Raw genomic sequence first — 27,026 nt, forward strand, 5'->3', positions numbered from 1 at the left:
ACCATTATGATTGTCAATGGATACATGTATTTTATGTGGCTTTCTTTTTTTAAAAAACTATAGCAAGTAGTTTATAAGTCACTGGAGAACATTATTTGATACTATGTTTTAAATTATACATGATATAGGCGTTTAATTTTCAGCATTTTAAATCACTAAGTATCTTTAATTTGCAGGTTTTATCTGAAAGAACTAATATTGAACCTTGGGTTTGTGCCAACACCATTCGTCTCTTTAATGATGATAACACAATTCCCTTCATTATACGTTATCGAAAAGAGCTCATTAATAACCTTGATGCTGATTCCTTGAGAGAAGTTCAACAAACCCTAGAAGAGCTACGGTAAGAAACTTAAAAAAGAATAAGCCTAGTGTAAGGGGAAAAGGCCAGTGAGGAACAGTGAGAAAGTGAATGACGGTATATTTGACAATTACAACATTTTGTTTCCTTGAATTATTGTAATCTGGATATAGTCCTCTTCTGACAGAGGAAGTCAGCTCTGTTTTACTTATTTAGGGCGTGTATGGAGTCCCTCTGCTGGTGTGTTTATGCATAGCTTGAGCATGTATTAGCAAAAAGGTCATTTGCAGTAAAAGTGTGTGCCTCAGAGTTTGACTGTCATCTTCTTTCCTAGAGAAGGTTGGGCATAATGGCAAAATTAGGACTGCCAGCAGGAAACTCAGAAAGTACGTTTTATTCTAAATCTTTTAACCACTCACGTAAATCTGTCCTTTTGGTTTCACAAAGTTCCTAAGTGGAGAGTTCTTTGGCAGGATAGAGTTTGGTAGGAAATATGTATATTTCCTTTTCCCATCTCCCCCCCCCCCCCCCCCTTTTTTTTTTTTATGGAGACAGAGTCTTGCTCTGTCGCCTGGGCTGAAGTGCAGTGGTGCAATCTCAGCTCACTACAATCTCTGTATCCCAGGCTCAGGCGACTCTCCTGCCTCAGCCTCCCGAGTAGCTGAGATTACAGGAATGTGCCACCACGCCCCACTAATTTTGTATTTTTAGTAGAGACAGGGTTTTGCCATGTTGACCAGGCTGGTTTTGAACTCTTGGCCTTAAGTGATCCACCCGCCTTGGCCTCCCAAAGTGCTGGGATTATAGGCTTGAGCCACCATGCCCAGCCTTTTTCCCATACTTTTAATGGTTATGGTAATTTAACAATAGTGGATTGTAAGTTTTGTATGGTTACAGAATGGAAAGTACCTTTTTAAAAAAATTATGCCTCTGGACTCACTGTTAATAACTGAGAAATATGTGTACAAAGACTACAAGACTGACCATATTATTCGATAGGGTTTATTAAAACACTTCACTGCTTATGCATTTATTGCATGTCTCCTATGGGCACTGTGTTAATGTGTACATTCTTTAAGTGTACAAAAAAGATCTGATTAAAATTGGATTATCATTCTACTGTGAAGCCATTTTAAAAGTATTAAGGGTAATTTTTTTAACAAGCTTGACAAGCTTTCTGTTATTTTGGGGGAACTTGCATCTCACTAACTTTTCTACCTCTTTTGTTGACGTTCTTTTAGTGTCAGGAGAATTAAAATGCTAATATGTGGAAAGTTATACTTCATTGAGAGGCAGAATCAATTTGCCAATGTAAAAATATAAATGACTAAATCAAATAGTCTCAGATGCAAATCTTCCAGAGCCAGGCTAGGATAATCAAGCATGGGGGATAAGAATTGGAGATTACAAACCCTGTCTAAGAGGGGCAACCCCTGCTCGTCTCCAGTAGATTGCCGTCCTGCAGGGTTGTCTGCCCAGTTTGCTGGTTCTTCCTGTTTCTGAAAAGAAGCTGGTAATTTGGGTTTTTACGTAAGAAATTTCTAGGCCAAACAAAACCACTCTCAACCACACCTAGAAGGCCAGCAGTTTGCAAATTCAGAAGTAAGCCTTCTGTCTGGTTGAAGGCAAGGTAATTAAGAAAGTCTGAGGGTTTTGGATCTGAAATTGGAGAAAGCATCACAAACAAGCAAGAAAAGCTTGTTTAAAAAATTAAAGGGTAGTCTAACAATATTTGGTTATATGGGAGACAAATAGGAGCTGTATATCAAGAATATTATTATTTTCTTTTTCTTTTAAAAAACACTTCTACTGCAAAAGAATTCCATTCTCTGGGTTTCTATGAATAGGGGAATACATTGAATATTAGTAGAGGAGTGAATATTCCTTGAAGTAAGTGGGGGCATTGACTGGAACTTAAGAGATCTTTTTCTATAATACAGAGATTTCTTTTTGGTAATGAGATATGATCTTTATTTTTTCTTAAGCTCAGCATTTTCTATAACTAGAGCATTGGTTTTCAATTTGTTAATTGCTACCCCTACATGAGAAGTAAAACCAATTTAATAAGTCATACCACTTAAAAAATGAAATAGTGAATAGAAAATACAAGAGTACATTTATGTGGTAAAGGCAAATATTGTTTCATGAAATGTTTCAATTATGTAGCATGTATATGTATGTATACTGGGTTGCAAGGTAAAACTTTTTAAAATTCACTGTGGAAAAGTGAATTAAAGAGTATGATTCTGGATAGTAAGAAAAGTTTTCTGTATTTTTCTCTAAAGATAATTCTCTTCTTCCTTATATGCAGGCTAATAGGACAAAAGGAATTGGCTTTTTGTTAAAATGACCTGGTAGGCTTTAGCCCTTGAAAACAGTCTTGGGCTACCGTGACTATATAAGACATACAGGTTGTAATCTCAGTACTGCATATTATTCTTTCTAATTTATATTCTCTTTAATTTATAGTCTTCTGCCTTTAGTTTTTTGTTTAAATTTACAAGTAGATTTAATTTTCTTTTCCATAGATCATTTTGAATAAATCATATTATCATCTCTAACTTTTGCCCATCATTTTAGCAATACCATTATTAGGCAGATTCTATAAATAGGAGGTAATACAATAGGATGAGAAGCATTAACTGTAACAATAGGATTGTATATTCACAGTGAAAACCTGTTGTAAAGTGGGGGAACTACTGTGCCCACCCTTCCTTTTGTCGTTACTTGTTTAGTGATCCCTGTAAATTGATTCCTGGAATCAGCTTTTCTACATGGAATCCTGGTTCTTTTTAGTGGGGAATGGTATTTGGAAACCAACCGTGGGTGCTAGGTGTGCCCATCCTGAGCAGTGATACTGCAGTAGCAATGAGCATACTTAGTAGCTATGCCTTGGTTTTTAAGTATCATCCTTCTGATTCCAGGGCTGGGAGGGAAACTAGAAGATAAGCCTGAAATATCATATGCCAGAGAATAAGGAGGTGCTCGCAGAATGACAGAGACATGTCAAAAGGACACAGAAGCTAGCTTGAAGGGGTTATTTCTGGCCAAATCTGGAACAATTTGAACATTAAGATAAATGATAGCAATGGATTGTAAGCACTAAGTAAAATAAAAAACCATTAAATCTATAGCGATATAAATAAATCAGTGAATAAATTCAAAGTTTAACGAGGAATGGGATAATTATATAGTCTCAAAGTACCTCTCCACAAAATACTTATAATTACAAGAGGAATAAAGAGTACCTGTATCATGGAGAAACCCACAGATACTACCTTAATCAAATGATCAAAGTTAATCAGTAATGAGACAAATCAAAATCATTTGCCACCTAATAACGTGTAGTAAGAACACAGTGTGACTTCTATGATATTTCTGCCAAAGATGCTCCATCTGTATTTAATTGTGAGGAAACATCAGAGAAACCCAAGCTGCAGGACATTCTACAAAATAACTGTCCAGTAGCGTTCAAAAACATCAAGGCCTTATCAAGGAGAAGAAAATCAAGGAGAGACTGAAATATTGTTTTAGCTTGAAGGAGACTGTAGATGCATGCCAACTACGTGTAACCCATAATTCTTAACTGAATCCACTATAAAGGATATTATTGGGACAGTTGGTAAAACCTGAATGAGGTCTGCGTTAGATGGTAGTAATATATTAGTGTTGATTACCTGATAATGATGGTTATTTTGTGGCTATGTAGTAGAAGATTTATATTTGTAGGAAATCACGCTAAAGTGTTGGAGTGCAGGGATGTTAACTTATTCTCAAACAGTTCAGAGACAATAAAGTTCCTTTTACTTTACCTGCAACTTTTCTGTAAGTTTGAGGTAGCTTTGAAAAGACAGTTTTGACATACAGTTTTTGTATATTACAAAAGTTTCTATTTTCAGGGCTGTTGCAAAGAAAGTTCATAGTACAATCCAGAAAATTAAGAAGGAAGGGAAGATGTCTGAGTGCTTGTTAAAAGCCATGCTGAATTGTAAAACTTTTGAAGAACTAGAACACGTGGTAAGGAATCCTTTTTATCTTTTAACGTAATACCTGAATATATTACAATTTGGGTCTTCTTATGATTAAAGAACACCAAGAAATAAAAAGCTAACGTCATTAGCCACCATTATTTAATGCAACAATATTTATTCTTTATTCAATAAATATTTATAGGGTTTTTTTTTGTGCTAGGCACTTGGGTTTACAAAGGTGAATAAATACATAGTCTTTGTCTCAAGGAATTTCCAGTCAAGTAGGGAAGAACAGTAGATTATACAAACGTGAAGCTTATCAGAGAGGACTGAACTAGAGATCCAGATGTGGATGTCTTCAGCCTGTAGTTGGTACATGAAACCATGAGAATGGAAGACTCACTCAAGAAGGGTTTGTCAGCAGGTCGGGATTGACCACTGGGGGATACCAACTTTTGAAGTGTGGATGGAGGATGGGAGAGCGTAAGGAGGTAGGAAAAAAATAGAGAAGTATGAGGAGAATCAGGAGATGATGTTGCCCTGGAACAGCAGGGAAGAGAGTTTTAGATGGAAGTTATGATCAGTGATTATGTGTAGCAGAGAAGTTTGGCAGAATAAAGACTGAAAAAAAAATACATATTTGGTAATTAGGAGATCATCATGGATTTTTGTGGTATCATCTCCTGCAAGGTATGTGAGAAGATAAGCCAGATGATGGTGGGTTGGAGAGTGAGTGGATTAAGAAGTAGAAGAATTGGCTGGGCACGGTGGCTCACGCCTGTAATCTCAGCACTTTGGGAGGCAGAGGTGGGCTGATCACGATGTCAGGAGTTCAAGACCAGCCTGGCCAAGATGGTGAAACCCTGTCTCTACTAAAAATACAAAAATTAGCTGGGTGTGGTGGCGGGCGCCTGTAATCCCAGCTGCTCAGGAGGCTGAGGCAGAGAATTGCTTGAACCCGGGAGTCAGAGGTTGCAGTGAGCTGAGATCGCACCACTGCACTCCAGCCGGGGCTACAGGGCAAGACTCCGTCTCAAAAAAAAAAAAAAAAAAAGAAGTAGAAGAATTGACCGGCCAGGTGCGGTGGCTCACGCCTGTAATCCCAGCACTTTGGGAGGCCGAGGTGGGCAGATCACGAGGCCAAGAGATCGAGATCACCCTGGCCAACATGGTGAAACCCCGTCTCTACTAAAAATGCAAAAAAAAAAAGAAAAAAAATAGCTGGATGTAGTGGTATGCACCTGTAGTCCCAGCTACTTGGGAGACTGAGGCAAGAGAATCGCTTGAACCTGGGAGGCAGAGGTTGCAGTGAGCAGAGATCGCACCACTGCACTCCAGCCTGGTGACAGAGTGAGACTCCATCTCAAAAAAAAGAAAGAAAAAAAAAAACAAAGAAGTAGAAGAATTGTGTGTAGAACACTTTTAAAGGAGCTTGCTTGAGTTGAGGACTTTGCAGTCCAAGCAATGAGTTTTTAAGATGAGTGAAACCAAGCAACTAATTTAGCATATAGAAAAATATAAAGAATAAGGTAAAGCACATACCATCTTCATACAGTAAGCATTTTCAAATTAGTTTTAATTCATCTCTGAAGGAAGAGGAAAAGATTGAGAAAAGGATTTCTTTAGCATTCTCAGCATGTCTTCTAATTTTGTATCCTAGTTTTAACTTTTGTTTTTTTAAAACTGAATCATATGTTTTCTGCCTTTATTTTCTAGTCTGCTCCATATAAAACTGGGAGCAAAGGGACTAAAGCCCAGAGAGCAAGACAGTTGGGCTTAGAAGGAGCAGCCAGGGCACTGCTTGAGAAACCAGGGGAGCTCAGTCTGCTATCATACATTAGGCCTGACGTTAAAGGTACTGGCTTTATTTACAGAGATCAACTTTGTTTCTTTTTTTTTTTTTTTTAAATTAAAAACGTATGTTAAAAAACTGTTTTGTTAAATAATGATTATACAAAAGAATATTACAGTGTATGTAGAATAATTGAAATAAATCCTGACGTACCTATTGAGTAGCCATTCAGCTTTTCTCTTTTGATGAAGTGCCTGTTCTAGTCTTTTGCCCGTTTTTCTATTGTATTGTTTTTCTTTTTAAAATTATTATTTTTAAATAATTTTTGTCATTTATATGTGTTGCAAATCTTTTTTCCCAGTTTGTAACTTGTCTTTTCACTTTCTTCATGGCATCTCTTGATAAATAGGTATTAGTTGAGTTTTATTATAGTTAATCATCTTTTAAGATAATAGCTGTATTTTCTTTTTAAAGAAATTCCTTCATATCCCAAGTTTATAAAGATTCTCCTATATTGTCTATTAAAGCTTTTATTTCTAAAAATTTCTTTACTTGTAAAAGTCATAAATACTCTTTAAAAATGTCAACAGTTTTGACATCCAGGAAGTGTAAAGTGAAGCTCCACTCTCACACTTCTACTGTAGAAGTAAAGTGTATTTTTCTGAAATTTCCCTCCAAGTGTATCTTCCTGTTTTGTGTGTGTGCCTGCACAACAGAGAATAAGAGAGGGAAGAAGTAAGGGAGACATATTTCTAAGAAAAACTCAAGGGAAATGACAGTTGATAAATGTCAAGATGCATTGGGTTTTATTGTAAAAATAAATCTTAGAGTAAAAACTTTGGTTAAGAGTGGCTGTTTCTCAGGAATTTGCTGTTAGGATTGAGTGGAGAAATTGATCTGGTGGTCTCTACTCTCAAAAAATTATTTTTTAATATTAAAAAATTATATAGTTAACATGTGCAACATGATGTTTTGATATACATAATACATAGTGAAGTGGGTACTATAGTCAAACTATTCTATACATGATAATCAAGCAAATTAACATATTCATCATCTCACATAGTTACCTTCTTTTAAGAGCACCTAAAATCTGTCTTATCAAATTTACAGTATACATTATGATATTATTAGCTGTAGCCCCCGTGCTATATGTTAGAACTCTAGTCTTTTTCAGCCTATGTAGCTACAACTTTGTACCCTTTGACCTACATCTTTCCACCCCGCCCCCACCTCCAGTTTCTTTTGTCCTTCTGTGGATCCCATAGGCTGGGACATGTAAATGTCTGTAGGGGGCAGTCTCTGATAACAAAATCCACAGTATGTATTAACCTGTGGAAAATTATAGCATGCCATAGCCTGTTTTTATTTTAAATAACCCAGCAAATGTGAATTCGTGATTTAAAAAACTAAGTAGGTATGTCTGTAAAATACAGATATCTGTTTATACCCAAACACACTTATCTTAATGTTTGGAGAAGGGCAATAATGAAAAAGTAAAATAGGATTATGTGAATTTAGAGATAGGTTGAAATGAGTAAAATTCAAGTTTGTTTAATTTTTAATGTGTATTTATAGTTAGATTTCCAAATGGTTGCAACACTTAATATTTTAATAATAGCTAAGACTACAGCTAAGCATTAAGTTTAACCACAGTGGGAAACTATCTGTGCCCAGTCATCGTATGTTTTATTAAAATGGAGTGTTGAAACTTTCAGAATGTTAGATGCACAAAGGCTTATCGACTGTTTTTATTTTTATTTTTCTCCTTGTGGTTGATTTACTTTCCTTCTACTTCTCACTACCTTTGGTACCAAGGTCTCTTGAGTTCTCTCATACACTGAATTCCTACTGGCTAGGTTTTTGATAACCATATCTCTTTGGATTGTCATACATGGTGATGCTGCTGGAATATATTGACAATGGACACTTGGTGATACTTCTTATAATGTGGATAGTTCAGGGTCTAGCACAGTTACAGTAGTATTGTACTAGCAGACGTATCAGGACTTTTGTTTGCTTTACTCCCTCTTTCTTTTACCCTGATCAATAATGTAGAATTATTATTAGTAAGTCTATATAAGCTAGGTACTCCTTTTTTTTTTTTTAAGTTTGTTAGGAATGTTTTCTCCTTCTCTTTGTCTCCTCCTCCTTTATGTTACACGCAATCATGATCATCCTTAATTTTATTTGTTTTTTGAAAGAAGTTTCATAATTCCTATCATTCCTGAAAGAAATATTTAAGAAACCAGATAGTTCAGTTTTTTTTTCCCCAGTAGAAGACACTTCTTGCTTGCTTGCCACAGACCAGTAAGCATTTGGTCTGAATCATAAAGCTATACTGTGCCGCAAATGGACTATGTCCTAGGAGATCCAAAATACTACTTTCGTGTCCAAGAAGAAGTAACTGATTGTTCTGTCATGTATAAGAAGAGGTAGCTTAAGTGCAGAGAAAGTGAAAAGAAATGTTGGCCTTTCCGTTTTTGTTTACAGGTGTGGAGGTTTGAAGATTCTGTAGCTGGAAAGATTTCATTGTGAGGCAAAGGATATGATTTTCTGGTTCTGTGGACCATGTTTCCTCCTGATTTAACTGAGGTGCTAAACTTTTGGAACATCTGTTATCTTTGACTGTATTAAACCCACAAGATCTATTCTCTTTGATTGGGAAAGGAGCTTTTTCAAAACACGGAAGACTTGCCTTTTAAATTATTTTTCTCCCTGGTTGGACTGAGAAGGGGAATGTAATTTGAAAGAGTGTCCCAAATGATTCTGATAATTTCTATCTCCTATTGAGAACCACTGCTCTAGAAGTAGCTCAAGGCATTTCCCTAGTGGCAGTTTTTAAAAGTTGAATGAGTATCAGAATTACTGGGACACTCCGTGAAATACTTCAGTTCCACAGTCTAGGAATTCATAGTTTTAACAAGTACCTGGTATGATTTTATTTTTGGGTCCTTAGACCACACTTTACAACAGTTCTCTAGAGCTCTAGCACAATTTTAATTAGATTCATTAATTACATAAGGTTTCAAATTGTATTCCCCTCTTATGGTGGGGGATTTTCAAAGGCCCTTTCTTATTGCAAAGTCTATAATTTCTTCTGTTTTCTGCTTCCATTAATAGTTCTCCCTGTAGGTTCCATCTTTACTATTGACTTATCACCCTGGTGTTGTCATTAAACTTCGTGTGATGATGCTCTGGGATACTTGGAACTTCAGGAATTAGTTCTTGTGAATGGTTTTCCTAGATGAAGACTGAGAGAGCTAACAAAAGAGCAGATGTTTATTGAGTGCTCTATGTGCTATAGCTGTTTTAAGTCCATTAGATATACAGTCTTCCATCTTGTAAAGGTAACTTGTTACTGAAAATTCCGTCATAGGAAAGTTTTCTTGAAATGTAAATAGAATTCCTATTAGTTTCATTAGCCAAATTTCTTTATTTAAATTTCTTTTAAATGTAGTTGACCCTTGCATAGTACAGAGATTAGGGGAACAACCCCCACACCCCCCACTCCCTCTTCAAAGTTGAAAGTTTAGGTATAACTTTTGACTTTATAAAAACTTAATTATTAATAGCCCACTGTTGACCTGAAGCCTTACTGATGACCTAAAGCTGATTAACACACATTTTGTGTGTTATATGTGTTATATACAATATTCTTACAATAAGGTAAGCTAGAAAAAAGAAAATGTTATTAAGAAAATTGTAAGGAAGAAAAAATATATTTACTGTTTATTAAATGGAAGTGGATTATCATAAAGGTCTTCATCCTCATCATCACATTGAATAGGCTGACGAGAAAAAGGAGGAGGAGGAGGAGGAGGAGGAGGAGTTCCTTCTGTCTCAGGAATAGCAAAAGCAGAAGAGGTGGAGGAGGTGGAAGGGGTGACGAGAGGCAGGCACCCTTGTTCCAACTTTTATTGTAATTAATCCATGTAGAAGTGCAGACCCGTGCAGTGGCTCACGCCTGTAACCCCAACACTTTGGGAGGCTGAGGTGGGCAGATCACTTGAGGTCAGGAGTTCGAGACCAGCCTAGCCAACACAGTGAAACCCCATCTCTACTAAAAATACAAAAATTAGCCAGGTGTGGTGGTGTGCGCCTGTAATCCCTGTTACTTGGGAGGCTGAGGCAGGAGAATCACTTGAACCCAAGAGGCAGAGGTTGCAGTGAGCCAAGATCGCACCACTGCACTCCAACCTGGAAGACAGTAAGACTCCATCTCAAAAAAAAAAAAAAAGAAGTGGACCTGTACCCATGTTGTTTAAAGGTCAGCTGTAAACATAATTACTTCAGTAGGTAACATAGCTATCCTAACACAACCAAACTAGATATTTTCTATTTATTAATTATGCCATAATAAATATCCTCCTGTCCTCTTTGGCTTTTGTACCTTATTACTCATTAAAACTTTACTTACAGGAAAACATACATATGATATGCAGTGCTTGTGTAATTCAAGTTTAGTGCAAAAAATGTTTCATGCAAATAGAATGATAAAGACAAAAGAAATGAAACAAAGCAGTGCAAATGATCTCTCTCAGTGTAAGTTGATATCAGAAAGACCTTGATTTACAAGATTCATTGCTATAAATTAGCAAATCAGAAATGCTTAAAGAGAACTTAATGCCCATCTGTAGACAATTTAACTGTGAAGAGGAACAACTGCATGAAAACTCTTGTTTTGTGCTTTTGAGATTTGTGAAATTCAAATGGGTCGTTGAAAATGTGAAAAAATGCCCCATAATCCAAAATAGAAATTGCTTCTAAAGGATAATTTTTTAAACAAATGGAGTAGTGTCCCTTGGGTTTGGACTCTATTAATATATATTTCCCATAACATCTTTAATATTTGTAATCACTTCATAAAGGAGGTACTGTTATGATTCCATTTTTATAGGAAACTGAGGTACAGAGAAGTCAAGTAGCTTGCCCAGTGTCTCACAACTGGCAAATGGTAGAACCAGGATTCGACAAGGCAGCTGGCTCCAGAGATGCATTTTTACCACTGGGCAATATATTACGTATTATGTCTGTATTATTGCTTTTGGAGACTTGTTTTTGTTACAAAGGGAAGCTGGTATACTGCTACAATATCTTTCTGTCTGAAGGCTGTCAACTTAAGGTTTTATTTTGACTGGAATTAATTTACTGTGATTTAGTTATAGAATTTAAAACCAATCTTACAGTTTTTGTTTTTGTTTTCCTTTTTGCCCTTCTCCTAAAGGGCTTTCAACGCTTCAGGATATTGAAATAGGAGTGCAGCATATTTTAGCAGACATGATTGCTAAAGACAAAGACACGCTTGACTTCATTCGGAACTTGTGAGTAACTCTTTTATGGAGTTTTCTGCTTTATGGACTCGTGCTGTTAAGGGTCACACAGTTAGTGCTAATACCAATGTTCATTAAAAACTTTGTTTTCAGACTTTTTTTTTTTAAGTAGCAGAACTCTTTGTTCAAACAACAGAACCCAAATATATAAAACAGATAAAAGTAAACTTGTTTTAATTGAATTCTAGGCAGGCAGTCTGGAACTCTGCCTACTCACCCTCATTACACTGAGGCATCTCAGTGGAGGAGCCTGATGAGTTTAAAAACCATTGCCTTACACAATATATACGAAGAGAGATTCATGTCCTTTAGAGTGGCATTGCTTTTTAAACATGTTGATTGTGATGTATGCTTATTTTATAGTATCTCGTTTCTGGTGTTTACCAGTGATTGGCTTGGCTTGAGAATGTGTAATATTAGATATGAATAAAAGTACTGACCTCCAAATGATTTTTAGCTGTTGAGGAGAGCAGCTTATCTATGGCATCACAGTCCCAATTTATAAGACATTAAAGATCTTTGACCTAGAGCCTTCTTGGGCTTATGGGTTTTATGCATCATTAAAAAAAACATTAATTTAAAACCCTATTTTTATATATTTTGTTCTTTTTCTGCTGTGTATCAGAAGAGAAGACAGGTTTCTGCTAGAGGTCTGTTCTTCCTCTCTCTCCCTCCACATATCTAGCTGTTTGAGCTGTGCAGAGGAGAGGAAAGGAGGAGATGACTTAGTTGACTACTGTTGCTAGAGAGAACTTTTTTATTTTCTCAGTGGCTCCAGCAGGAATGAGTTGAAGCAAAATAATTGCTCAGGTTTTAAAATGTGTTTTTATAAGTAATTATGCCGCTTAAATTTGGTTCAGTATTATAAATTGTTATTGGAAGCTGTCCTGACACATCCTTTTGTTTCTCTTTTTTTTTTAGTTTTTAATTGACTGTGACTATCTAACTTAGTGATTAGAAAAGTCTGATATTTAGATCAGAGCTATTGGTTTGGTTTCTATAGATAGTTTTGATCTTTTGCATAATTGCAGATGGTTTCTGAATTCATTTAGGCATTTTATGGGGAGACCGAGTAGATACATAAATAGATCTGGAGGACTATGCTAGTATGAATAGGCAAAGAGACCTTTTGATGGGGCAGTAATATCGATTTCATAGCTGGGCACCATTAAAAAAACTCACTTGGTAATGGCTTAACTTTTTTTGCTATCCTTATTTCTGTATATTCTTTACTAAAGCACAAATTAATAACTGCTTGTTTTTTGAACACTTGTGTATCTGAACAGGTGCCAGAACAGACACGTTTGTATCCAGTCATCTCTGGCAAAAGTGTCCTCAAAAAAAGTAAATGAGAAAGATGTTGATAAGTTTCTGCTCTACCAGCATTTTTCGTGCAACATAAGAAACATTCACCATCATCAGGTAAATAAAGAAACTGCATGGGCATGCTGATATAGTAATAATGATAATATTTTGGATTTGCCTTCTACTTTACTAAGAATTTAAATAATTTTATGTCAACTGTTTTCTTTTTTCTTTATATAAATTCTTATAATATTGTCATATCCTTGCCGCTTCACAAATTGGGAACTAACGACCCAGAGAAGTTAATAAGTGACATTGAGAATTATTAGCAGAGCTGACAATATAACATTTTAGGTATCTTGACTTTTTGGCTGGTGATCTTTTTCTTAGACTCTGCTTCCCAGTATCCTTATATTTGAGCTCAATTCTGGATCTCTTCCATGTGAAATACAAATATGAGATACCTGATTTAGAATAAAGTGTGAGAGGTCTCATTTAGTTATATAAATCATAGTCGTTGTACCTCAGTCTTTTGATTTCATTTTTCAGTTTACTAATTTTTTTTCCTAAGTGTAGTCGTAGGCTATATCTACATTGTGGAATGTGGCTTTTAAATTATATAGGGAAAAAAGGAGATAAAAACCAAAAATACAATAATACTGTCATTTATTTTACATATGTAGCGACATTTATCAGTGTTCTTTATTTCTTTGTATGGCTTCAAGTTACTATCCAGTGCCCTTTCATTCCAGTCTGAAGCACTTCCTGTAATATTTCATGTAAGGCAGGTCTACTAGTGACAAACTTCCTAGTTTTTTTCTGGAAAATCTTAATTTCTCCTTTTTTAAAAAAATTATGTTTAATTGTGGTAAAATGCACATAACAAAATGTACCATCATAACCATTTTTAAGCATACAGTTCAGTAATGGGAAGCATAGTTGTACTGTTGTGCCACCGATCTCCAGAAATTTTTTATCATGCAAAACCGAAACTCTATGCCCGTTAAACATTTCCTTCATTTTTTTACAGAGAGTTTTTTAAAATATGGGATTCTTGGTTGATGGTTTTTAATTTTTCCCTTTTAATACTAAATATACCATCCACTCTTATGGTATGGCCTCCATGGTTTTTTATGAGGAATCAGCTGTTAATCTTATGATTTCTTATTCATGACAAGTCTCTTCTCTCTTGCTGCATTCAGGATTCTCTGTATCTTTTGACAGTTTGATTATAATGTGTCTTGTTGTGGGTCTTTCTGAGTTTATCCTACTTGGAGTTTATTGTGATTCTTAGACATGTAGATTAATATTTTTCATCAAACTTGAGAATTCTTCATAATAATTTAAAAAAACATCCTTTCTGCACCTTTCTCTCCTCTCCTGGGTCTCCCATTATATGTAGAGAGTATGATTGATAGTGTCTCACAGGTCTCAGCCTCTGTTGCTTTCTTTTCTTTCTTTTTTTCTTTTTTCTCTGACTGTATATTCCCATTTGACCTATCTTCAGGCTTGTTGATTTATTCTTTTTATTCAAATTTGCTGTTGAACCCCTAGGACATTTTTATTTTAGTCATTGTACTTTTCATCTCTGTAATTTCTATTTGGTTCTCTTTTATAATTTCTAACTCTTACTTTTCTATATGGTTGAAAGATCATTCTCCTGGCTTTCTTTAGGTCTCTGTTCATGATTTTCTTGAATTCAGCATATTGAATAGAGCTAATTTAAAATCTTTGTTTTGTAAGGTCAATGTCTAGGCTTCCTCATGGACAGTTTTTTTTTTTTTTTTTTTTAAAGTCTGGATGTGTTGTATATTATAACTCGGTAACTCTGGAAATCAGATTCTCTCCCCTCCCTAGTGTTTGTTGTTGCTGCTTGTTTTTGGGAGTGGTTTGTTCTAATGACTTTTCTAAACTATTTTTGTAAATTTTTGTTCTTTGTTATGTGTGGCCACTGAGGTCTCCCTTGTTAGCTTAGTAACCATCCAGTTATTTAACAGAGATTCCCCTAAATGTCTGGAGCCAAAAACAAAAACAAAATAAACCCTAAAAGAAAAAAATCCCCTAAAAGAAAAAAACCCAGACTCTACCAGACTGCAGATTGGCGCTTTGTTGGGGCACTCCTTCAACACTTAGTGAGGCCATTAACAGCTCTGTCTTAGCCTTTTCTTCCTGTTTTCATGGAGCCCAAAGTTCATTTAGAGGTGAAAGCTTAAGGTTCCCTCAGATCTTTTCAGAGCGTGCACCTAGCCCTCAGCATGCCCAGGAATTGTAAAAAGCTCCTTTTCCCTCAAATATCTCATTTCCAAGCTTATTTTTTCACAGGTTTTTTGGTCTCTGTGTTAGTTGCTCCCATGTTATCCCTTACCCCTCATGGCTGGGGCTAATATATTTGCCTTTAAGTACTTTTGACAAAGGCCACCTGGGAGGCTTCTTCTGTCCTGAGTAAGCTCCAAGTCATGTGAAATAAAGACAAGCTCTTGAGTCAGTTCCTCAGGGATCCACCAGACATCAAAACACACAACCATAGTTATTTGAGAATAAGGTCCATATTGCTCCTTCTGATAAGAGCAACCTGCCCTAGGAATGTGGGCTGTCATCTTCAGAGGCCACTGCTGAGCTGGAGACTGGGGTAAGTTAAAAGTGCTCTCTTATAGAAATTCTGCAACTTCTTTCTGTAAGTGTTTCTTTCGTTGTTATAAAATTTTTATTAGATTCCATAGTTGTGAAAAAGTTAATTCTGACAGTTTTTGCTACCTTACCAGTTACTTTTGTGGAGGGATGGAATTTGGAGTTCCCTAGTCCACAATTTTCAGTGATATCACTCCTAACAACATCTTTAAAGTACAGTATCGCACGCTCCTCATTCTATTCCAGAGCTGGAGTGTGGCTTTTAACATTATAAGTTTTCTTTTTTACCTTGTTTAATGCTTTTTATCCTGAAGTCTGCTTTGGTATTAGGATTGCCTTGCAACCTGTGCTTTCTTAAAGGAAATTGACCCCACTCTTGTTTTAATCTCAGCCCTGCAATTATATTAAATGCTTGCCCTTGGTCCTTTTGCCAGAGCTTTCCAAAGTCTTTAGAGTGAATGAAACTTATTCTGTAGTCTAGTATACAGTTGGTAAACTTTTTCTGTAAAGGTCCAGTGAACAAATATTTAAGGTTTTGTGAGCCAGGTGGCTTTTGTTGCAACTATGCAACTACTATGTAACACAAAAGCAGTCATAGACAATGCATAATGAATGAGCATGGTTGTGTTTCAATAAAATTTTATTCACAAAAACAGATGTCAGGCTGGATTTTACCCATGGGCCATAGTTTGCTAACTTCTGCTCTGGTGAATGTCTGAAGAAGGGTATATGTGTACAATATTCTCTGAGTTCTCACACATTCAAAATTGTTTTCTATGGCCTTAACTCTTGAAGGATAGCTTGGCATGGTATAATCACTTTTGTTTGCATTTTCTTTCCTTAAGTTTCTTGAATATGTTGCTCTGCTGTTGGCTTCCTTTGTATGTTGTATTTGAGAAGTCTGATGCCAGTATAATTCTCTGTCTCCTAGGTGCAAAGGAGGTGGGTCCTATGTTGTGTTTTATTTATTTTCTTTATTGGTTTTATAGTTTTTTGAGAAAGGGAGGGGGAGATTTGAAATTAGGAAACTGCCAGTGTTTTTCAAACCTGGAATTTCTCAATAAATAATTTTAAAATTTATTTTTCTTCCTATCTGCATTTTACTGCTATAAAGAGAGAATAATAGAGAAAAACTAGTATTCCTAACCTTTCATGTAATACTTAATTTTCATCATTAAGAATGTAATTGTTTTGCATGGTGGCTCATGCCTGTAGTCCCAGCTACTCAGGTCCCTGAGGCAGGAAGATTGCTTGAGTCTAGGATTTCTGGGCTGAAGTGCGCTATGCCGACTGCGTGTTCACATTAAGTTCAGTATCGATATGGTGACCCCACAGGAACGGGAGACCACCAGGTTGCCTAAGGAGGGGTGAACTGGCCCAGGTCAGAAAAGGAGCAGGTCAAAACTCCTGTGCTGATCAGTAGTGGGATTGCTCCTGTGAATAGCCACTGCATTCCAGCCTGGGCAACAGTGGGACCCGGCCTCTTAAAAAAATAAAAAAGTAATTGTTTTTCATTTAAGATGACACAGATGTGAAAAATTTTTGTTTTGTTGTAACAAGACATGAAGAGTGTTGAATTATCCCACAAATATTTCCTGAAAGGTTATTTTATGTTGGGTCCTATTTAGGGTGTAGGGGTGACATGGCCCTTGCCCTTTTAAAGATTTGAAATGTTTCACTGTTATATCTAAAGTTGTCAATTTTACTTTCGTGCACACTATATTTACCACATCAGGTGAAGTACATACTTTCAATAATTTGAAAGAAAGTACGGTGAAATTTTACGTACCTAGTTATTATAGTCTACTGACACAGGTATAACATAATGAAAAATAATTTTTAACAGTACCAGTGACTAAGTATACTAACATTCCTTTTGCAGAAGTAGTTTTTCTGTCTATTTTGTTCACCTTTTATGTTGATTTAATTTTATTGCAACTTTGGAAAAACATGAATGCTTTTATTCTGTTAAAACCTAGCCTTCTAATTTCTGCTTGAAAATATTTTATTGGGCTCTGCATTTTAACTAGTGTGTTTAGCACATGTGGCATTCTGAGTTAGTGACTGAATTTAAGATTATGATTGACACAGGCTTCTGGGTGTGACAGTATTCAGGCCTGGGAAAGCAGAGCATTTTGGAAATGTCAGTTTTGAAAAACAGCACTGCTGTTTTACGAACTTTTTAGTTTATCATGTACAGGCCGGAGTGATGATATACTAGGTTACAAAAACAGCTTCCCAATTCCTGTAGTGCTGAGACCTCATGTCCCAACTCTGAACCTTACTTTTCAGCCTTTATGTAGATACCCCAGCACAGTATCACAGCATACAGAAATGAATGCCAATGATGAAAGACAGTGTGGTGAAGGAAAATTACTGTGGAACTCTCTCCAAGTACTGTGGGAATAGCCGTTAATAGCTGCTTAGTAAATTCTTCCAGCTGCATCTTTTTTTCTTTCTTTTTCAAATTGGTCCTTAGTGTGATCTCTTCTACCACATGAATTTGTAACTCAGTCTTCACATTCTCTCATGGGACTTTCTGTTCCTTTATTGGTGTGTCTTTTTACTGACATGCAATTTCCTGTGTCTTAACTACCTATTTCGTGTTCAATGTCACCATCTGCAATAATTCTGCTTTAACCTACTACTCATTTTCAATTTCAGTTTCTGTCCCAAGCTTTATTATTTCTGTTACCTTACTCCCTTCTCCACCGTGGGTCTTCCTGTGTGTCAGGATTTTTTGTAAGTTTGACGTATTACATTACTAGGTATGGTGAAAAAGAGCAAAAAACCTTCAATAATGTATTGTGATATTATGGTATACTTATGTAAATCAGAATTAAATAACTGTCTTCTATATTGTTGTACTCTACTTAAATTAATTTATTAGAGATAATTTCTTGTATGAAGGACTTCTGTTTACTAAGCTGGCACAACCTATAGCAAATACGGAAGTCTGCTGAGCTCAAACTGAAGTTTATTTTGTATTCACAATTTATTTCTTTATAGATAGTTCTGTGCAGTATTATTGAATATGTTGTTTTATGTAAGCTTACTTTTTTTTTTTTCTTAGACAGTATCTTGCTCTTTCACCCAGGCAGGGGTGCAGTGGCAGAATCCCACCTCATTGCAACTTTTGCCTTGCGGGCCGAAGGCATTCTCCCACTTTAGCCTCCTGAGGAGCTGGGACTATGGGCGTGCACAAGCACACCTGGCTGATTTTTGTATTTTTTGTAGAGTTGGGGTTTCGCCATGTTGCCCAGGCTCGTCTTGAACTCCTGAGCTCAACCAGTCCTCCTGCCTCGGCCTCTCAAAGTGCTGGGATTATGAGCATGAGCCACCATACCCAGCCAAAACATTTATTTCTAAGTGATTGTTTTATTTCTGCTGATGTTTATGTTAGAAATTTCTCAAGTATATGAGAAAAGAAGAAAGTCCCCTATATAATTTTTTTAAAACTGTGACCATTTGTTTGATATTTAAAATTTTAGTCAATATTTTTAAAATTTAAATTAAAGTTACAAAAAAATACGCTTTTTATCTTTTGACATTCTTTTCAACATGAAGCACAAATTGAGAAATTTTCATAGTAGAATTATTTTGTGGTAATATTAAGTTGAATTATTCTAAGCTTGTTTCACCACAGATAGGAAGTCTAAGATTTTGTTAGAGATCCTCATGGAAATGTGCTAAAATTGTTAAAATATCAGTTTGTGTCCTGTAAAGGGAGAACTTCATTTATTAAAACCCCATTCATTAAGAGTAATTGGAAGAAAGCCATTAAGAATTAGTGAAAAATCTGAATATATATTGAAGTGACGTTATTTCTTTAATTTTTAATATATAATATACATAAATATATAGTTACAGACTAGCAAATATTTAAGGGAGGCTGTTAACTTGATTAAATTATTTGGTTAATTTGTGTTACGATTTGTCATCTTAATAATTGGTATTAAAGAGTGCTTTAAGAAAAGAGTGTTTTAATTTTCTAATAGGTTTATTGAAGTAAAATTCATATTGCTTTTAATGCAACCGTTACAACTTTTTAAGTTCCATAGTTTTTCGTAAATTCACTCAGTTGTGTAACAGTTACCACAAGCAATTTTAGGACATTTTTCTCCCAAATATTTCCTTGCATCAAGCTCTAGGCAACCAACTTTCTATCTCTATAGATTTGTCTGTTCTGGTCATTTCGTATAAAGGAATCATACAATATGCAGACTTTTACCGCTGGTTTCTTTCACTTAGCATGATGGTTTCAGAGTTTGTCTGTTATGGTACGTATTAGTATGCCTTTCCTTTTTATTGCTACGTAATATTACATTATATGGATTCTCCACATTTTACTTATCCATTCATCAGTCAGTGAATACTTTGGTTGTTTCTGCTTTTTGGATATTATGAATAATGCTATGAACATTCGTGTCTAAGTTTTTGTGTGAACATATGTTTTTATTTCTCTTGGATATATACCTAGGAGTATAATTGCTGGGTTATATGGTAGCTTTACATTTAACCTTTTGAGGAACTGCCATATTTTCCAGAGTGGCTATGCCATTTTTCATTCTCACCAGCAGTTTGTGAAGGTTCCGATTTCTCTACATACCCCCCAACATTTATTGTCCATCTTTTTGTGTTCTGATTTGCATTTCTCTAATGATGTTGAGCATCTATTCATGTACTTATCAGTCATTTGTATATAATTTTTGAACAAATACCTCTTCAGATCTTTTGTACATTTTAAATTGGGTTGTGGCCAGGCACGATGGCTCACGCCTGTAATCCTAGCACTTTGGGAGGTTGAGGCAGGCAGATCGCCTGAGGTTGGGAGTTCGAGACCAGCCTGGCCAACATGGTGAAACCCCATCTCTTAAGAAAATAAATAAATAAATAAATAAATAAATGAATAAATAAATTGGGTTTTGTCTTCTTATTGTTGAGCTGTAGGAGTTTTAAATATATTCTAGATACCCTTATGTGACATATGATTTGCAAAAATTTTTATCCCATACTGTGCATTTCTTTTTCTTGATACTATTCTTTGAGGCACAAAAACTAAAATTTGTTGAAGTTCAGTCTAGTTTTTTGTTATTGATTACACTTTTGGTGTTATATCTAAGAAGGCTTTATGACTTGAGGTCATAAAGATTTTCTCCTTTTTTAATGGAAATTTTATTGTTTTAGTTCTTATATTAAGGTCTAAGATCAGTTTTGAGTTAATTTTTGTGTATAGCATGAAGTAGGGGTCTGTCCACTTTGGTTCTTTTGCATGTGGTTAATTCTAGTTATTCAAGATTTATTGAAAAGATTGGATTTTCTTCATTGAATTGTCTTGGTACCCTTGTTGAAAATCAGTTGACACTATATGTATAAGTTTATTTCTGGACTCCAGTTGTATTCCATTGTATGTCTATCCTTATACCAGTCCCCACTGTCTTGATTACTGTGGCTTTGTAGTAAGTTTTGAAATTGGGAAGTGGGAATCTTCCAAGTTTATTTTTATTTTTAAAAATTGACTTGGCTATTCTCAGTCCTTTGAATTACTGTATGTGTTTTAAAATTAGTTCACCAATTTCCGCAAAAGATGCCAATTGGGATTTGATAGGGATTTCACTGAATTTGTAAATCAACTTGGGGAGTGTTGCCATCTTAGCAATATTAGGCCTTGTGATCTATGAACATGGGATGTCTATTTATTTAGATCTTCTTTAATTTCTTGCAACAATGTTTTGTAGTTTTCATAGTACAGTTGTTCCTTGGTATATACAGGAGATTGATTCCAGGATCCCTGCATATACCCAAATCTATGTATATGCAAGTCCCAGAGTTGGCCCTGCAGAACCCACATATATGAAAAATCAGCTCTCCTTATACATGGGTTTCAGATCCTGCAATTACTGTATTTTCAATCCCTGTTTGGTTGAAAAAAATCCACGTGTAAGTCAACACATGCAGTTCAAACCTGTATTGTTCAAAGGTCAACCGTGTAAGTTTTGAACTTTTTTTGTTAAATTTATTCCTAAGTATTTTATTCCTTTTGGTGGTATCATAAATGGAATTTTTAAAAAGTTATTTTCAGAATGTTTATTGCTAGTGTGTAGAAATTTATATGTTGAGCTTCTGTTCTGCAACTTTGCTGAACTCTTTATTAGTTCTAATAGTTTGTAGTGGATTGCTTAGAATTTTCTATATATAAGATCATGTTAGCTGCAAATAGAGAAAGTTTTACATCTTCCTTTCCAATATAGATGGCCTCCCTTCTTTTCCCTGGCTAGAACCTTCAGTACAATGTTGTGAGAGTGGACACACTTGTCCTGTTCCTGGTCTTTGACCAGTAAATATGATGTTAGCTGTGAGATTTCTGTGCACATGCCCTTTCTCATATTAAAGAACTTTCCTTATATTTCCAAGTTTTTTGAGTGTTTTTTATCATGAAGGGCTACCTGATTTTGTAAGATGTTTTTCCACATCTATTGAGATGATCATAGGATTTTTGTTATTTATTCTATTGATATAATGTGTTAGGTTAATTGATTTTTTAGATGTTAAATCAACCGGGCATTCCTGGAATAGATTCTAGTTGATCTTGGTGTATAATCCTTCTTATATATTTCTGGATGTGGTTTGCTAGTACTTTACTGAGGATTTTTACATCTATATTCTTAAGAGATACTGGTTTGTAGTTTTCTTGTGAAGTCTTGTCTGGTTTTTGTATTGGAGTAATACTGGCCTCATAGAAATATTTGTGAAGTTTTTCCTTCTCTAATATCTTTTGGAAAGTTTGTGAAGAATGGATATTGATTCTTTTTAAAATGTTTGGTAGAATTCAATGGTGGTGCCATCTGGGCCTGGACATTTATTGTGGGAAATTTTCAAATTACGAATTCAGCATCCATACTTTTTATAGGTCTGTTCAGATTTTCTGTTACTTTTTGGGTTGTTTTTGGTAGTTTGTATCTTTTAGGAATTTGTCCATTTTATCTTAGTTATCTAATTTTTCATACAGTTGCTCATGGTATCTCTTAAAATCTTTTTTATTTGCATAAGGTCCTTAGTAGTGGCCTCTCTTTTGTTCCTGATTTTGGTATTTGAGTGTTTCCTGTTGTTTTTCTTGATTAGTTTAGCCGGAAGGTCTGTTAATTTTTTTGATATCTTCAAACAACCAACTTATGGTTTTGTTGATATTTATTGCTTTTCTATTCTCTATTTTATTTTTACTGTATTATTTATTATTTTCTTCTGCTTGTTTTGGTTTTGTTTGTACTTTAAGGGGTGTTTTTAATGTGTTTTAAGACAGTCGTTCTTTTAATATTTTAATTAAGAGCATGGACAGATTGATCTGAGTTTAAATTCTTTTCTTTGCTACTTGCTAGCTTTGTGATTTGGAACAAGTTAGTTTCAGAAAAATTATTATATAAAGTGAAGATAATACACACATTACTGGTGACTGTAAGGATTACTTGAGATAATAGATTTAAAGTGCTTAGGCTCTACAATTAGTAATGCTCAATGGATGGTAACAATTTGTAGCTACTAAATATTGCACCTAGGATTTTACGTGTCTGTATTTATCTCAGCACAGGTTATCTTTTCAAATTGTAAAAAATATACCCTTCCAACTTCAGATGATCAAAAATTTTTAATTAGTAGAATCTGAAATGAGATTTTTAGATCATCAGAGTCTCTTCTTGTAAATGTGATAGATAGGCTTTGTATCTGCATTTTATTTTCTAGGAGCATGTTAGGGTTTTCTTTATGTGGAAGGTATGTTATTTGAAAAATGTGTAAGTAAATGATTATTTTAAAATGTATTCTTGGTAAATAAATGAGTAAAAAATTCATATAGCTGTCAGCTACATAGTCGCCTGATGTGTTTCATATATTTTGTGGATTATTAGTCTTTGCCTTATGTTTGCACTCAGATTCTGGCAATTAACCGTGGAGAAAATTTGAAGGTACTGACGGTTAAGGTCAATATTTCTGATGGAGTGAAGGATGAATTCTGTAGGTGGTGCATCCAAAACAGGTCTGTTTACAGATATTTACAGAATTTTCTTTCTTTCTTTTCTAAAATATGATACTGATATCTATATGTACTGATATGTAAAGATGTCTATTACGTGAACATTTTTAAAAAGTCAGTGACAGGCTGGGTGCGGTGGCTCACGCCTGTAATCCCAGCACTTTCGGAGGCTGAGGGGGGTGGATCACGAGGTCAGGAGTTCAGTATCAGCCTGGCCAAGATGGTGAAACCCTGTCTCTACTGAAAATACAAAAACAAAAAATTAGCTGGGCGTGGTTGGTGGTGCACACCTGTAATCCCAGCTACTTAGGAGGCTGAGGCAGAGAATTGCTTGAACCCAGGAGGCTGAGGTTGTAGTGAGCCGAGATCGCACCACTGCACTCCAGCCTGGGCGACAGAGCAAGACTCCATCTCAGAAAAACAAACAAACAAACAAACAAAAAACCTGCCAATGACAGACATTTTGCATTAAAAAAAAATAATAAAATAAGTATGTGTGTCATGCATGTTTAAACAGAGAATATCCAGGAGGGTGTGTGAGGAATTTTTGATAGTGATTATCTCTGTGGAGAAGAACTTTTTTACTTCATTACTTTTCTGTAGTATTTGAAACTTTTGTAAGATCATCTTTTCCCTTGCAAAAATAAACTAACAAAAATATACTCTATGTATCATATCTGAAGTGTTTAGCTCTTTAAGGATGATGGAAACAAAAATTAACTTATTGGATATTACAATATAAATAAGCATTCTGTATGTGGGGATAAATGTTGCATGTTAAGGATGATTGAAAGAAACATTAAATTTATTAGGTATTTTAAGGAAATGTCTAAGCTTATGTAATTTTTTATTACCCTTTTTATTTGTTAAGGGAGCATTTTAAAATAGCACCATGTTTGTATAATACTTTTTACTTTTAGTTTTAATTTTTCAGAGTGTAATTGATCCTCACAAAAATCTAGTTGGTAGAGCAGATTTTGTAGCCACCATTTAGCCAGTGAGAAAACTGATACAAAGAGGTAAGTAAAGTGCCTTCCTAGCAGCTAGGAGATGTAAATTTTGATAAAGTTCATCACCAGCTAGTTCTGTGTAACTTCAGGATAAAGAGATTGCTAGGAATGATACTTAAAAAGTTAGATGACTTGTTCTTTGAAAATAAGTATCATGGATTTTGGAAATCAGTTATCTCATTCAACATAACTGTTTTGTTAATTCATTAAAAGCCATGAAGGATCAACTTGCTTAACAACCAAATACTACTAACTAAGCAACCATTAAGTAAAACAACAGTCTAAATGTTAATCAGTAGGTAAATTGCTTAAGCCAATTATGTTATATCCATATGGTGGAATTCTGTGCAGCCATTTTGAAAAAGTGGAAATAGAACCGAAGTTGAAGTATGAACATGTCTTACTAAGTTAAAAAGACAATTTACAATTAGCATTTATTTATAGTATGATTTCACTAGTGGCAAATAAATGTCTTTATATTACTGTATATATTTTTCTATATAGTTGTCTTTTCTTTTTTCTTTTTCTTTTTCTTTTTTTGAGATACAGGGTCTCACTCTGTTGCCTAGGCTGGAGCACATGGTGCTATCATAGCTCACCACAGCCTCAATCTCCCAGACTCCAGTGATTCTCCCACTTTAGTCTCCTGTGTAGCTGGGACCATAGGTGCGCACCACTGGCTAAACTTTTTTTTTTTTTTTTAAGAGGTGAGGTCTTGCTGTGTTGCCCAGGCTGGTCTTGAACTCCTGGGCTCAAGCGATCCTTCTATCTGAGCCTCCCAAAATGCTGGTGTGACAGGCATGACCCACCATGCCTGGCTAGTTGTCATTTTTTATGAATGCTTATTTCCTTTATAAATAAGCAAATAAATTCCAATGAAAGGAAAGAGGAAATGTATGCCTAAAAGAAATGCTAGATTTAAAAAATTAGGAAATTAGATAATTTTAAGATATGACAAAACTCTAAGATAGTTTCATAGAGGAAACTCCTAAGAAGTAGATATGTTTGAGTTTGAATTCCAGTTATATTACTTTCTACCTCTGCACCTATGGGCATGTTACTTAATTTCTTTCTCAGTTTTGTCTATCCTTAAAATGGTAATACTTGTAGATTTGAGAGAATTAAATGATAATCTATGTAACTGTATGGCGCAATATCTGGTGAAGAACAGGCCTTTGATGGTATCTGTTATTACAAAGTAGTGGGATTATTGTGCTAATTCTTTTTAGAAATGTTTTAGTAAATCACAGTAAGTTGAAGACAATTTCTGGCTTATTTTTCTGTAAATATTCATAATACTCAGTATCAGAGTCAGTCCTCAATAGTTAAAGAAAAAATATGCTTTTAACCTATTTATTATCTTTAAGTAAATGTCAAGGAATTTTTTTACAGTGATTTATTTTTCCATGGCTTATTTATATTTTATTTAGTTCTCCAATTGAAAAATTTGTAATATTATTTAGCCTACAATGTAACATGTTACGTCATTATGGCATAGTAATATAATTTTCAGTCAGGTTTAGAAGTTTTTCCTTTTTTTTCTTTTCTTTTTTGAGACAGGGTCTCACTCTGTCGCTCATGCTGGAGTGCAGTGGAATGATCGTGGCTCGACTTCCCAGGCTCAAGCTGTCCTCTGACCTGAGCCTCCTGAGTAGCTGGGACTACAGGTGCGCACCACCACACCCAGCTAAATTTTTCTTTTTTGTAGAGACAGGGGTTTTGCCATATTTCCCAGGCTTGTCTCAATCTCTTGAGCTCAAGTGATCCAGCCATTTCTGCCTCCCAAAGTACTGGGAATACAGGCATGAACCACCATGCCCAGCCTGAAACTTTTTCTTCATTTAGATAATTCCAAGAGCTGAAACACTTTTGTAGGACCTAAATAATTATTCCCAAAAGAACTTTTTTTTTCCTTTAAACACATGTGAATGACTAGAAATGCTTACTTGATGAATCTTCTTGTTCCTTTTTTTACTCTCTTTTTCCGTATTTCTTCCACCCTCTTCTGTATGTACTCATCCATTCAGGTTATGTGCTAGATTTTGGAGATTCACCTGTAAATTAGACAGATATGCTGCTTGTCCATGATGACAACGTAGTTTAATGAGAACAACACTAAGAAAATCATTAAGAGTATGTTGAGGTTATGAAGGAAAAGTACAATAAGAAGAAGAAGAAAAGTGCTTGTAACAGCCCTGAGTAGTGTGGACTTGACAGCTAGGTAGGTTGGAGATAGAAGGAGAAGGAAGAGAAGTGACATGGAATGAAGATTGAGTTGTTGACACAGGTTAGATCATACATAGCTTTCAGGTATGCTAAAGATTTTTTTCTTTTAAGGATGGTGGGAAGCCAATAAAGATTTTAAATACAGGAGTGTGATGATCAGCTTGCATTTTAAGATCACTCAGGCCACAGTGTGGATAATTATTTGGAAGGAATAAAGAGTAGATATGGGACAAGAGATTATGGTAGCTTAGACTAGGGTGGTAGCAATAGGGAATAAGTAGATAGATTTGGACAATATTTAGGAGGTAGACGGGCAGGACAAGGTATCTGATTAAATGGGGGTGGATTGGTTAGGGAGAGTTGAAGTGAAGCATAAAATTTGTGTGGCGGCTGGGCGTGGTGGCTCACACCTATAATCTCAGCACTTTGGGAGA

General features: G+C 35.3%; 1 protein-coding gene across 2 annotated transcripts in view; it reads left to right on the forward strand.

The window, feature by feature from the left end:
- The window catches only part of SRBD1 (S1 RNA binding domain 1), a 225,894-nt gene that overhangs the window by 25,058 nt on the left and 173,810 nt on the right, over window positions 1-27,026 (forward strand). For both annotated transcript variants that reach the window (XM_032177442.2, XM_058428266.1), the window contains exons 5-10: window positions 177-343; window positions 4,201-4,318; window positions 5,989-6,127; window positions 11,292-11,388; window positions 12,684-12,819; window positions 23,256-23,359. In XM_032177442.2, coding sequence (XP_032033333.1) covers window positions 177-343; window positions 4,201-4,318; window positions 5,989-6,127; window positions 11,292-11,388; window positions 12,684-12,819; window positions 23,256-23,359 — 761 coding nt within the window. The remainder of the gene's footprint in view (window positions 1-176; window positions 344-4,200; window positions 4,319-5,988; window positions 6,128-11,291; window positions 11,389-12,683; window positions 12,820-23,255; window positions 23,360-27,026) is intronic.

This window comes from Hylobates moloch, unplaced genomic scaffold (assembly GCF_009828535.3).
Source record: "Hylobates moloch isolate HMO894 unplaced genomic scaffold, HMol_V3 SCAFFOLD_15, whole genome shotgun sequence".
NCBI lineage: Eukaryota > Metazoa > Chordata > Mammalia > Primates > Hylobatidae > Hylobates > Hylobates moloch.